General features: G+C 36.0%; 1 protein-coding gene and 1 pseudogene across 1 annotated transcript in view; both read right to left on the bottom strand.

The window, feature by feature from the left end:
* The window catches only part of EIF3H (eukaryotic translation initiation factor 3 subunit H), an 80,409-nt gene extending 66,976 nt beyond the window's left edge, over positions 1-13,433 (bottom strand). Inside the window, exon 1 of the mRNA XM_031691266.2 lies at positions 13,263-13,433. Coding sequence (XP_031547126.1) covers positions 13,263-13,394 — 132 coding nt within the window. The 5' untranslated portion in view covers positions 13,395-13,433. The remainder of the gene's footprint in view (positions 1-13,262) is intronic.
* A 434-nt stretch (positions 13,434-13,867) lies between these two features.
* Positions 13,868-14,243, bottom strand: LOC140689160 (small ribosomal subunit protein bS21m pseudogene; annotated as a pseudogene).
* Between the last annotated feature and the right edge of the window lie 390 nt (positions 14,244-14,633).

Consider the following 14,633-nt stretch of genomic DNA (forward strand, 5'->3'; position numbering starts at 1 on the left):
TGGTAGCGTTACTCTTAACAGTCAAAACCTGAAGGCAATCCAAAGGTCTACCAAACACAGATGCATAAACAAACTGCAGTGGTATATCCATTCTACGGAATACTACTCAGCTATAAAAAGGGACAAAGTATCAATACAACAACAGGGAACAATCTCAAAAACATCATAGTAAGTGAAAGAAGTCAAACAAAATGCTATACACTCTATGACTTTCTTTATACAGAATTCTAGACAAGGCAAAACTATAGCTGACAGTGCCTGCAGCCAAGGTGAAGGGGAGGATACTGAGGCACAAGGGCACAGTCTTCAAGGTGAGGCAACTATTTTACATCTTGACTGTGGTGCCCTTTATACATTTATTTAAAACACTTAAGTTCATCGAACTGTACATTTAAAATGAGTGGATTTTATTGTGTATAAATAATACCTTAACTTTAAAAAACTGTACATATTTTTTAAAAGTCTACTGATGGAGAAACAACTCATATGTGTACCCACTCTCAATTCTGTCCTCAATTCCAGAGCTCAAAGACCCCCTGAAATGCTGTAAGGTCCAAGGAAGTAGATTAAAAACCACTGCTATATTCCAATGTTATTTATGTTTTATGTATGTATATATAAACTCTCAAGTTTAAAATAACTAAAGTTTACAATAAGCATAAGTAATCAAAAACAAATCGAACTGTACTATTTTATAAGTCAAAGAAGTATGACACTTAGAATTTTTCTTTTAAAGTACTTTAGAATTTAATGAAATCAGGTAATTAACAGATAATTTCAGGTACCTAGAAAAATATATTTATGTAAAACTAATTCACCAGAAATTGGATAAATGTTTAAATGTTTATAAACAATCACATAATACACTGCCCCCCTCAAAAAAAGACATGGCTAAAAAATAGTCCGCACTACCCAAAATTCTGTTAACAGGTATACTTCTCAAAGTGTATAACCCTTAAAAGCAAACATTCAAACTTGACAACTATAGACGAACTCAAAGAGATCTAAGAACCTCTTAAAATCACATGTCTATGTACTGAGGGCGTTTTCATGGAAGAAAGGTCCATGGTATTTGTCAGATTCCCAAAGAGGCCCGTGACACACCAAGGGTTACAAAGAGTTTAAAAATTAATAGTAATAAAAATTTATTATATACATGCAGATATGTACTTATGTCTGTATGAACCAGGATATGTGGAATCTTTGTATTATTTACTTAGTTATAAGCATGTATTTGTTTTTAATTCAAAAACATCAAATAAAGAAAAACAAGGGGAAAGATTTTTAAATACAGTAAGCATTGCAATTTACTGTGTGGAGTTTCACAAAGAACAAACTAATTTAAAAAAAAAGAACAGACTAATTTAATTTCCTTTTTTGACAGTGACACTGAGTTGACAGAATGATGTGGACATAATATATCTTGATTTTAGCATGTTCTTTTGGGTACATTAAAAAAATATATGGACTGAATGAAGCACAGTTAAGTGGCCCTGAAAGGAGAAGGAAAAAAAAAAATCCACACACTATAAGCTTGAGCACCTGCTGACTTTAAACTCTAACCTCCTATTGCTATGGTTACTCTTCAACTCAATTCACAGATGTCACTGCACACACATACACAAATTACCAGAAAATACACATATGTATACAACATTAAGGTTAAAGAGGTAACTTCTGGATATACAGACTGGTTTTCAACAAGCAGAGAGATCTCTTTAAGAGAATCCTAACCTTAGCCAATTATAAGTCAGCAAAATATCAATTCAGACTTTGTGTCAACTTAGGGCAATAAATCTTCACCAGGAAAAGCAGGCTTCCCACTGTCCCTGTAATACACATAAAAGGGGTCTGTTGAAAGTGCAGTTTAAATGATTGGGGACCTAGGTAGTTTTAAATTATTAGAACTATACCATCTATCATTTTTAACCCTCTTTTATAAAGCTAAGCTCTTAAGGAATGCTCAGAAGTTGCAACCTGTATTGTGCACCTACAGTAAGCAAACACCAAATTTACTTATCTTCACAGATTAAGAAATGCTGACATTATTAAAATGTTTTACCACTGAACCTAATAATAAAAAAAGTGAATCTAGTGGTATGTAGTGATCACAATACTATTTTAGATAAGGTTCTACTAAATGTTAGATTCTGGTTATAGGAACATGCTGTTATCTAAAGTAAGTATGAAAATCATTTATAACTGTGCTTCTCAAACTACAAGTTAAGAAAGAACTAATTATCCTTCAGTCCATCAAAGGCCAATATTTTGGGCAAAAAATAAAAAATGTTTACTAGAAAGTGAAAAAAATTTAAAAGACATAGAGAATATAAGCCTAGGGATCGCAAGCTTAGCTACACAGCAATATTTAACTGCTGTTAAAGTTTCTAAACACTCAGTCTCAATCCTGTGCTTATCTTGGGCAGACCAGCAAACAGTTCAGGGACCACACCGCACATTTCAGGCAGCCCTGATTTACAGAACCTGTAACATTAGGCAGGTACGGTTCTCTCCCAATTCCAGAAGTTGTGAACATTCAGACTTTGTAATCAAATACTTCTTAATGTATGTCACTGATAATGAAGTCTTTCAAAATCTAAGATTATCTCAATAGATGTGAACTCTAAACTACGTAGCTATCAAACCCATAGCTCCCACCACTCCCCCGGCAAGCTGCTGCTATAGGAGAGGAGAGGAGAGGAGAGGAGAGGCATGCTCCTCAGCTGAGGTCAGATCACGGTTCTCTTGGTTTTGATTCTATTTTGAACATTGTATTTTTAAGAAGGGTAAAAATAAACTCATTTCAGCAGCAGGAACCTACTTTGAATCACATGCTCTGTAAGACAGAGGTGAGACAGTGAATTTATTACCAAGTGAGCCCAGCTGAAGCCCTAACCTGCAAACCTTGATCTTCTGTCTTCCACTCGTCCAGTGCAGTAACTCTAGAACTAATCTACTAATCTTTATTTTTGTGAAAAAAAAATAATGTTCAAGTGAGAGAGAAAACACTAGTAAAAGCTTAAAATTAATTCTTATGAGTATGTACACAAATGTGAACCTCAGGTCTATCCTGTAAAGCAGAAAATTATATAGCACAGATGAGAGACAAAGCACTAGAATTCAGAAAACTAAGTTTGAATGACAGCTCTGTGGCCTTAGGCAGGCTACCTTGTCCATCCTAGCCTCACTTACCTCCTGTGGAGATAAGTCAGTCAGTACTTATCTCATAGCATTATTACAAGGGTTAAAAAAAATAATACATCCAAAGTACCTAGCACATTGTGCCTAGTAAATCCTGTGTTAGCTTCAATTACAACTACCATTATTACGATAAACATTTCACCTCATCTCATTCACTCATCCATCCATCTATCCCACAAATATTTAGTGAGTGACTAGGATATGCCAAGTACCCTCCTGGCACTGACACTTGTCTTCCCAGAATGTTCAGTCTATTTCTCAGAGATTTTCTCTTAGTCTAATAAGTTATAAATATGACTTATTAGAAATCAACCACCTAACACGAAACTTCTATTTTTGTTAAGATTTATCAGTCATCTCTACCAAGAGCTATCTCTTATAACAACCAATATCACAGGGTTTCAAGACAAGATATTTTTAATCTGTATTAAAAAGTCAAGAGTACGATTAAATTGATTTATTCAACATATTGTGTATATATGTGTTTATGGACAGATGTAAGTTTCCTTAAAAACATCTTTATCCTTGCTAAAAATAAAGAATAGATCTACTCCAAGAGCTTCTTAAAAGTCTAAAATAAAAAGGCAAAGCCCAAACTGCACCAGTTGCTGGCCAGTTGGAAAAGAGGTCAGATAGGATGCATAATTCCTAGCTGGCTTTACTCCAGTTTTGTAGATTCTGGGAGGTAAAGTCCACAGCCTGAATTTCTCACATCAATCACTGTCAAAGAACAGCTATTACTGTAGAAGAATTTTAGTCTCAAAGAAACTGTAATGCCACAGAATCTCCCCTTAGCATATTCTGTAAAGTCAATATCTAGACTTTCATTTAATTCTGGCTTCTTTCACTAACTAATCTGTGAACTTGGCAGTTTTCTTATTTGGTTAAGCCTGGATCATTTTTTCTAACACTGAACAAAGAAGGCAGTTATTGCCAAAATGTAAATTCAAAAAGCAGAAAGCAGTATTAGTCTTAAATTTAACACATTTTATGGCTCAAATGGGATGGGGTTACATTTCATAACTGGCTGAGTCAAATAATAAATAGGATTTAAATCATTGCTGTTAAGTTCTGATGTGAAAGAAATTCAAGAAACTTTAATAGAAAAAAAGATATTTTGCTCCTGATATCCATGGGATTAGTTATGATGTTCCAATACACTTAATCAATATTACCTCTATAATATTTCAGTTGAAAAAGTGTATTTCATTATTATTCTCCTGGATCTAATGCTCACTGATGGTCCACAGTTTTAAAGTTAAATCAACTAATTTTTGGGAAAGGGGGGAGAAAGACAATATAGCCTGGGTTTGAAGAAATTAAAAAGAATAGCTCTGCTGTCACCATAATAGTCATGAGAAAGCATAATGATGCAATCAAGCATACAAATGTATGATTTTAATTAATGTTAACTGATAAGGATGTTTAACTTGTAACATTCCATTTTTACTTTACCAACTCAATATATATAACCAACCAGCAAATTTTCCCACATGTGGCTAAAAGGTCATTTTCCTCAAGTAAAATGAGTGATAAAAAGGCTTACTGGAACAAAATTCATCTCCTCTCTCATGCAAAACAAACAAAAAAATTTCAAAGTTGTTATGAGCTGTCTGCTTCCTAACAGTTTAAGTTTATTATATGCAGGAGCATGAACCACTGCTTAATTAGAAAGCCTTCAGGTGATTTTTAGGCACTCCAACTACAGTTTGTCTCTGCTTCCTTAATACTTGCTAAAATAGATTCAAAGGAAACATTAAAAAGGAGTAACTGATTGCCTCTGGGAAGAGGGTGGTTGAAGACAGGGATGAAAGTGACAGTTTCTTGTCACTACCTACTCTTCTTTGCCTTTTGATTTGTGTACCATGTGTACCCAGTGTAATGGCTGATGGCCGTGTTTAACTAAATAGGTTTAACAAGTTAAAAGCATTTCAACTTCCCAGTATAAAAAGTATACCACAGAATCTCAGGGGAAGGTAATTAGTATTCACCTTTCTCCTCAAGAGGTCCTCCAGAACAAAACTGGAGATTATGTATTTCTGCACAAAATGTAAAACAAGGGTTTTCTTCTACCCAAAAGGAAAAGATGTTGGTTTTGTTTTAAAGGCTACCCTTATATCAAACTTGAAAGCCCTTGTTTAGTAGAGGCTAAAAACAAAAAGTAAAGAGGATCTTAAAGTCTGTAAAGTTTGATTTGGTTTGTGTAATGAGGATTTTTCAAAGGGTTTTTGCATTCTAGGACTACAGCTACTAAGGAAAGTGATCTTGAGAGAATCCAAGGGAACACTAAGGAACAATCAAATACCAGAAGACTAGGTGACTTGGGCATATGGTGATATCACCACAGGACAGGAGATATTTACTGAATTGAATCATTGGAACAAGCACACTAACATGCATAGTTAAGTTTAAAAATAACTACGATTTTTAGAAATCACAACTTTTAGTCGGCAATGGTGCCAAGAAACAGCAATCCATACTCTGTAGGTGAGAAAGTAAACTATACTATACAGCTATTCCGGACAGCCGTTTGGAAACATGATTAATATGCTTAGAAACATGCACAACCACCCTTAACCCATTAATTTCAACCGAAGCATTATTAAAGCATCGGAGGAACACTAGAAAAATAAGTTCCAAAGCCCTTATGGTGCTACCCACCTACAAGTTATGAGCTTATAAATTAATTCCCTTTGTGTTTTTTTTTATTTCTCCAAATTCTTCTTACAATGACTATATATTGTTTTTTTTTAAACATCCTATTTTAGCACATTACGGTTCTCCCATAGATAAATAAACATTTGCTACTTATAGCAAATGAAACTAGTTGGGGACAGGGATGGAAGGTAAAGATATTGAGAAAAGAAAAATCTCATATTAATTATCAGGATACAATGAATACCTGTGGCATTTAGCTACTATTTGGGGGAAAAATAAGATCTTACAATTTTATGCCAAAATACAGTTGATACTCAGGCTCAAAGAGTAAAACAGCTTTATATTTTGACTAAGTTAATATTGAGTTACCGCTATTTTGCTGAATCCATTTTTTTTCTTGTATGCTTGGGCTTAGTACCAACATCAACAAAAGGCAGGATATGACTCTGGTATATACCAGTATCCACTTCAGTCCTTTCAGTTTTGATGAAACAAGTACAGTAGAAATAAGACATATAGAAATTATACAATACTTTGCTATTAAATTTAATCTTTACAGGAGATAACCATATTATAGAAAGATCGTCTACAGTTTATTGTAAAAAAAAAAGCTATTTTCCCTTTAAGTATATTCTCCCATACCCTGCCAAATGAAGTAATATCCAAGTACCATTACTTAAATGGTATTTTACAAAAACAAAATTATGAACTAATTTCCCAGAGGAAAGCAAATGCAACCAAGTTTCGTGTAAGTGCTGAAATTGGGAACTTTTATCTAAGAAACTAGAGTTGGTAAAGTAAAAGTGAGAGTATCTGACCACAAGAATAAGAACTGGCAAACACCCTATTCAAAGCCAAATGCTTTACAGAGCTTTTTCTCCCCAATATCGGCTCTAGAGCTGAACTAAAAGTCCAGAAAAACGTTGCTGAGACTTAAAATACCTGTATAAACACATAAAATCCTGGGTATTACACAGAAGATGAGGATTTATAATAGGAGCTAATTGAAGCCAAAAGGTGACAAGAAAGCAAAAGATAAGAAACCAGTAGTCTGATGTAAAATACTTATTGTGCACTCACACCTTTTAATGTCAAAGCAGGCATTTGGGGATAATGTATGCCACTTCATCTAGGCCAGATATGCTGCAACAACTACAGTTTAAATCTCTCATATTCATTCCATTTACTGGGTAGAGCATCCAGTTTGGAATTCCACTGTAGCTAATACCAACTATTAAGATCAACTACCAAAACTGTTATTGACAATGATTAAACATCAGTAAGAAACTTTATATGTTAAGCTTTTATTTATTACAGTAAGAAGGCCATGCATTATCCTCATATTAAAGCAGAAGAAACTAAGGCCCAGAAATACTCTGATTTATTAAATCATGTCCTCCAAGAGAAATACCATGTATGCTAGGCTCCTTAAATTATCCCCAAAATAGCTACAAGAAATAACACTAATAGAGCTTGTCATCACTGGTATATAGGCCATAAACACAGGAAGCACTGTCAGGAAGTCTGTTTTTTTTTTTTAAGGCAATGGATTTCACTGGGTACAAGACAGACTACTGGGATGTATTATGTAACATGGGGAATATAGCCAATATTTTATAATAACTATAAATGGAGTGTAACCTTTAAAGATCGTACTAAAGAGAAAAAGGGCAATGGAGTCCAATAAGCTCTCAGACCTTAAGGGAAAGGAACAATGCCCAGGATACCTGCAGGGTTATCCAAATCTTGGAAGCATCCTGAGATGAAAAAGTCACATGGATTTAGGTTCGCCTGCCTAAACTCCCTGACTTAGTGGCACCTAGTAGCACTCCTCCCAACTCTCCTTAATATAACTATTTACTTCTTCAATATTCCCCAGTATCTAAACCTGTGTGACTCACAAACTAAAGGCTGCCTTTTTCCCAACTTGAGATTATTTACTAAATTGAATTATTTTAGCTACAAATTTCCTAGAATGACAGATTTTCAAAGATAAAGATTCTATTATACAGTATTAGCTCTCGTACATTTTCAAGTTTTAAGTCCGTAAGAGACCTAAATTTCGGAAAATACGCTTCCTAATGCTTGAGCAAGGAGCACCGGATTATTTTGTTAACACCTTTACTTCTATTTTCTCCATCCTAACACTAATCAAGTCACATAATCTATATATACCTGAGTTTCCTCATTTGTAAAATGGGGATAGTAATGGGTCCTAAATCAAAGAATTGTTATAATATATATATATATATATTGCTATAATATATATAAAGTTCTTTGAACAATACCTGGCACATAATTAGAGTTAACATCTATTGAGTCCTTACGATGTAAGCAGCAGATGTAATAATGGGAAGCAGAATGAATCGAGGATGGCAAGATCTGTGTTCAAGCTCTAGGATATATTTGCTTTATATCCTTGAAAAGCCACTCAGTGACTGAGTTATATGTATACATGTATAACACTGGTTCTGTCAGCTTCGTGGAGCTCCTAAGATATAATAATGTATGTCAAATGCTTTTATCTACTGCTAAAAGCTATTACTTATAAGCAGTAACACTTTGCTTGCCAAAGCAAAGAAATATAACTAAGCAGTCAAAATGTCAGGCTGCCTACTAATTTAATCCTCATTCATGTTAAAAACAATGCTAACAAGACTGTTTATCTGGTTTTCATTCATAGCAAATGAAAAGCTGGAAATCAAGGCAGTGAAAGATAAATTTAACAACAGCTCCAACTCCCCCCACCAAAAAAGGTCACAATTAGAAAGATAAATTGTTCAAGGCACCTAAAATTCAAGACAGGGATATTTATTATTAAAATAAATAGATATAAATACCCTAAGGGATTCTTGAGGACGCTCGCCCAGTATGGGACAATAAATTATGTTTTAATGACAATACTGTCATCAAAATATGGTTAAGCTGTGTTCAATATTCCCTGATTAAAGAGGCAGAAAATTACGTAATACACTTCAGAAACATTTATAATTAAAATGGCTAAAATGTAAAAGTTCTGGAGCTTGAAAGAGTTTCAAGAAATACACATACATGTCAAAGTTATTCATTCTCCTCTAAAGTCAGAAAACTGAAAGGAGCCAAGAGCACATAATTTTTTGTTGTTAAAACATTAATAAAAGGCCAAAAACTATATTCGACTTGAGGCTAAGATTTCAGACGAAGCTTCCACTTCATAGAGCTTAACAAGCTTTATCTAGTCTTTGTAACTTCATATAGAAGCTACATACAGTATAAACAAAACAGAATGATACGTGTCATAGCCCAGTATAAGCCCTTTAAAAATCTGAATTAGTCATTTCAGTTCACAAAGCATTTCTTACCAACATTTTCTCATTAAAAATGAGAAACCATCAGGTAAGCACAGTAGAGATTAACATCTACTGTGAGGGTCAGACATAATTTAACCAATCCTTCCTGTTAACTGAATAGATGCTCAATTAACATCAGTGATTTTTTTTTAACAGAAAAGATGCCTAAAAAGACAAAGAAATATAAGCAAGTTTATAAAGTTACCTGGTCTCCTGGCCTCACTCACTCCTGTACTCTTTCCTCACTAACACACTATTAGTTTCTACAAACCATTTACTAATCCAGTTTCCTCATGATTCATCTTCAAGAAAATTTCCATACACAGGACTGTATTAATTCACTCACAATATCTGAGCACTTTCTATGTGTCAGTCACTGTTCTAGACACTTGTAAATATTGTAGTGAACGAACCTGACATGGGTCCTGCTCTCAGGAAGTTGGTACTTAACTGTGAGAAGACAAACGAGAATTTTAGACTGTAACAAGGGCTGAACAGGGTATATGAGTCAGTGACCCGATGGAGCCACTAAAGATTAGTCACAAAGCCCCTAAACATCTAAACTGACACCTAGATAACAAAAAAAGTATATATTAACTGACTTTTTCACTTATTAGTAACATACCCTACCTTACTTCTAGTAAAGGAGAAATAAGGTAGCTAACAATTTCAAACAATAAGATAACTTTATACATAAAAGAGAAAATAAAATTTAAAAGGTATTAAATCTCAGTGGCAATGGGTTTTAAGCACTGGAACTATGTAAAATATCTATGTTTTACACTTTTGCCTTCAAGTCATCATCTCAGTGAGAAAGAAAAATGCATAAACAGTAAACCATTAATAAAAAACATGATTGCATGCCAATGTGAGCGACACAAGCTGTCGTCATAAAAAGTTCAGAGAAAGGAAGAGATCGATGTGGCCCAGAACAGTACATTAATATGCTATAAATCACCTGAAACACCAGGTCAGAAGATTCTGAGACACTGTATTTCTGCATTTCTAACAAGCTATTAGGCAAGACCAATTCTCCTTGGACCACACTTTGGGTATCAAAAATATAATGTAATAAAGGTAAGATTCAGACAGGTTTGAGATGAACAAGGTGGGTTTTACATGAAAATGCCAATAAGAAGAACTAGCTTGATCTTATCTAGAAAAATGAGAATTAACTACAATGAAGATCCATTTTTCTATTCTGAAAGGATATACTAGCACTGACTCTGCACAAGGTACAATAAAAGACACACTTAGTCTATTGGAATAGACAGTTAAGATTATTGAGATACTATTTCACACAGGGAAAAAAAACAAGCCATCTAACTGTCCAGTAACAGTCAGATGAGGAAAAGTATGTACTATTCATACAATGAAATACTATATAGTAATGAAAATGAAAATGAAAATGAATTACACCATCTCACTGTAGAACAGACTAACCTCAAAGTCATGGTGTAAGATATGCATATACAATTCAAGACACAGTAGAACATATACTATAACTTAATTCATATTTATTAATATAAACAGGCAAAATTAAACAAATCGTTTAGGAATACTCTGTGGTGAAGCCATAAAGAAAATGAAATCACTGAAACAAAGCTCACAATAGTGATTATAGGTTGCAGAGAAGGGATGGGAAGAAAGGATGAAATAGGGAAGAGGCTTCGAAGATATTCATAATGTTCTAGTCCTCAAGTTAAATGGCAGGTAAGTGGATGTTTGACGATTGTTTAAATTATGTTCTTATAGAGACTATTTTGCATGAATGATATATTTTGATTTTTTTTTTACAGCTCTTTCTTAACATTATCAATGATCTTTTAAAAAACTAAGTCAGGGAATCGGTGATGGTAGATTTCATAGCAGCGAGTAAAGAAAGAAAAGAAGACTACAAATAGAGACAATTTTTTAACTACTGACTTCAAAGGAAAAAAGTGGGGACTAAGAATGGAACACAGAGCACCAAGTACAAACAGACAGCTGAATATGTTAATACAGGAAAGTCTGACAATAGTCATATGTTAAAAGAAAAGTAATATTAAAGACATAGAAAATTGATGACCCAGGATTAAAGGCAGGAAAGGAAAGAATCAAGAAGAAAAGAAGAAAAACTGGCCCTGGCCAAAGTGCCAGGAACAAATGTGATTAAACATCAGCCTAACCAAATTAGTCCTGTGTGCCTGAAATGAACAGTTGCCATGAAGCTTGGTAATAGCAGTAAACAAACCTGAATAAAAAGCCTGAACAGCTTGGTGGGCCTTGAATTCACTGAAAATATCACTGAAAACATTTCAGGAGGGAAATTAAGGATCTGAACTTCCACATAAAGTGAATGTTTTAATTAAAGTATGAAGGATGGACTGAAGTGAGCTAAAAAAACAATTCAAGATGCCATTAAAATGATATATAAAAGAAGATATTGGGACATGAAACAGAAATGGTACAAAAAGAAAATTAAATTTTTTTTCATTAATTTATCCTATCTGTGTGAGTTAACTGATTCAGTTTTAGGAATATAACAGGTGAAAAAGCATAATCCCTGCCTGCCCTCAGTAGCTTACATTATGGTGGGGAGCCAAACAAGAAAGCAAACCAGACAGTTATAGGCAGTGGGAAATGCTACAAAGGAAATACAGGGTGGTGTGATGGAGAGCGATGGGGATGGGGCTATTTTTGACAGGGTTGTTAGGTAAGGTCTTTTTTGAGATGGCAGCATGTAAGCTAAGGTTTAAAGACTCAAAAGAAGCCACAGAGAAGAAATATTTCAGAGTACTTCAGACAGAGAAAACAAAACACTGAAAGCTCATTATGACCGAAGCCCAGAAGATAGTATGAGGTGAGTTTGAAGAAAGAGACAAGAATATCAGGACCTTTAAGACTGTGTTAGGAAGTCAATATTTTTTATTGTAAGTGGTTGGTGGCATTTAGATGAGAAGCAGATGGGAATCTGATACATTTTAGAGATGTAAACAACAGGACTTGCTGAGGGACTCGATGCTGAAGGTTAAAAAAAACAACAAGCATACGTTAAAATGCCTAGGTTTTTTGACTTGTTAAAATGGGTAGAGAGCACTAGTTCTATTCACTAAGATGGGACAGACTGAGATAAAACCAATGAGGGGAAGAGAGGAAGGAGAGAAGAAATCATTAATTTTATTTTTGACACATTAAAGCTGAGGTGCCTATAATATCCAAACAGTGATATCAACCAGGCAGTTGGGTATGTAAGAGTGGCATTTACGAACCACGTCTGCCAAGAAATATAAACCTAGCAGTTATCAGAATACAAATATTTAAATCTTTGAAAAAGGACCTGAAAGAGAGTCCACTACTTTAATTACAAATAATAACAGCTAAGATTAAATGGTAGCACGCATACAAGGAAAATGAAGCACAAAGACGTTAACTAACCCAATGTCATTTAGCTAATTTTAGACCTAGATTCCAATCCAAGCAGTCTGACTCTAGATTTGTGCTTTCATCTACTGTCAGGCAGAGACCAGGTAGAAGGAGGTCTAAACCCAAATCCTGAGGCATTCCAATGTTCCCAGATGAGGAAAGGAGAAGCCAACATAAAAAAACGTTTATTGTAATTAAGTAGTTTCAGGTAAAGCGCTGAACCACAGGCTCAAAAGTAGATACAAAGTAAATCTCCACTTGGGTATTTACAGATGTCAGATTCCAGCAGGGAAGCACTAAAGTTAACCTTACTCTCCCCTTCCAAAAGCCCGAGTCCTAGATCCTTTTCGACACCTCCGTCACCTACTCGTCTCCCATAAGAGTCATTCTCCACAGACCCTCTCTCAGGCATCTCAAGACCCCAAGAATCTGTCCCACATACTCCTAGCCTAGGTCCCCTTTCTCAGCCCTCCACTCTCCCATGAAACGGCAAAAAAGGCTTTAGCGTCTCACGAACAAAAAATGAAAATGAAGAAAGAGGGTTTTAGGGCAAAACCCTAACCCAGCCTCAGCAAGTCCACACGGGAGGCCGCCGGGAAGAGCGTCTGGCGGGACCCGACTGGGAACTGCGCTCCCCACGTGGGCCTGAGGAGAAGGAACCCCACTCACCAAGCCATCTATCTGCACTTGCTTCACGGCCGAATCTCCGGACCCGCCTTTGCTTTTGCCTTTCCCTGAAGCGCCGGTGGTGGAGCTGGAAGAGGTGGCGGCAGAGCCGGTGCCTTCCTTGCGGGACGCCATCTTTCCAGCCGGACAGGAAAAGAAAGAAACGTGAGTAACCAGAAGCGGAAGTATAAGCTTCGCGTGACGTCACGCGCAGTCCGGCGTTCGAGGGGCGGGGCTGGAAGGCAAGATTGACGGGGGAGGCCCCGCCTCCCTTCTCTTTTCAGGCTCACCTTCTTGGCCAGTGGAATCTTTGCGCATGTGTATTGTGCGTTTGTGGCTTCCTTGCTGTTGAATGCGTCAAGAAAAACAGACATTTTAAAATGTTTTCCTCTTAATGTTTAGTCGGTCTCCACTCGGCAGTTGATGACAATAGCATGATACATTTATGTAGCATCTCATTCGTAAAAATGCTTTCATTTCTAATTTTTTTTTAGATGTATGCGATTGAGTTTATTGTAAGAAAGGTAAGAGAAAATGGGGTTGGAGAAAGAAAAGAGGTGGAGACAACTGGAGAAGGGTTTTCATACTGGGCTTCCTATTCGCAGGCCTCAGTAGCCCTGCCATGAGTTTGCCCGATTCTTTCGCATCAAGAAGTTGATCTTGCGAGCCACTGCAGTGTTGTAGATTTGCCAGCAGATTTCATAGCTTTCCCTAGTTGCCAACGGCAAGGCTTCTCCTAGTACCGCCGTCGCTTTATGTCCTCAGTGAACCCATCCGTGGCAAAGACACCCAAGCTGGCTTTTTCCAACCATAGACTTCTTGCACTGCTTTCCCAGACAATCCCAGCCACATAGTTCGAATTTTCCAAATTCATAAAGAAGCCTGTTTAGGGTCCTGTATGCACCTTCCACGTTCCCTTTCCGTACTATCACAGTACTGGCAATGAACTTCAGATGTTTTGCCATGACCTTGGATTTAAGTCTTCAGTCTGCAGGACCTCTCACCCCTCAGCGTCCAGTCGATCCCTTTCTTTTGAATTTTTTTAAACTAATCTCCATTCCCTATCTTGTAAACTGTGAAGAGCTATACTAACTCCCGTAACATATTAGGAAATTGCAGCATGATTTCTCTAACATCATTCTGTTGATTAATAGTCAGCCAGTACTGCAGTTTGTTTAAAAGTTCTTTGCAAGTTTTGTCCCTGGAAATATCCCACTAAGGTTTTCTAGTCATGTATGCTAATCACACTACATGAGGTTCTTGTAATCTGGCCCAAGGCAGTGTATATGGGCCCTTTGCATGCAATAGCCCAGAGCCAAAAGGTACAAATAGAGAGAGAGAGGCCAAGAAGTAGAATTTTAAAAAGGAAATCAA

The sequence above is a fragment of the Vicugna pacos genome, chromosome 25 (genome assembly GCF_048564905.1).
Source record: "Vicugna pacos chromosome 25, VicPac4, whole genome shotgun sequence".
NCBI classification, from domain to species: Eukaryota; Metazoa; Chordata; class Mammalia; order Artiodactyla; family Camelidae; genus Vicugna; species Vicugna pacos.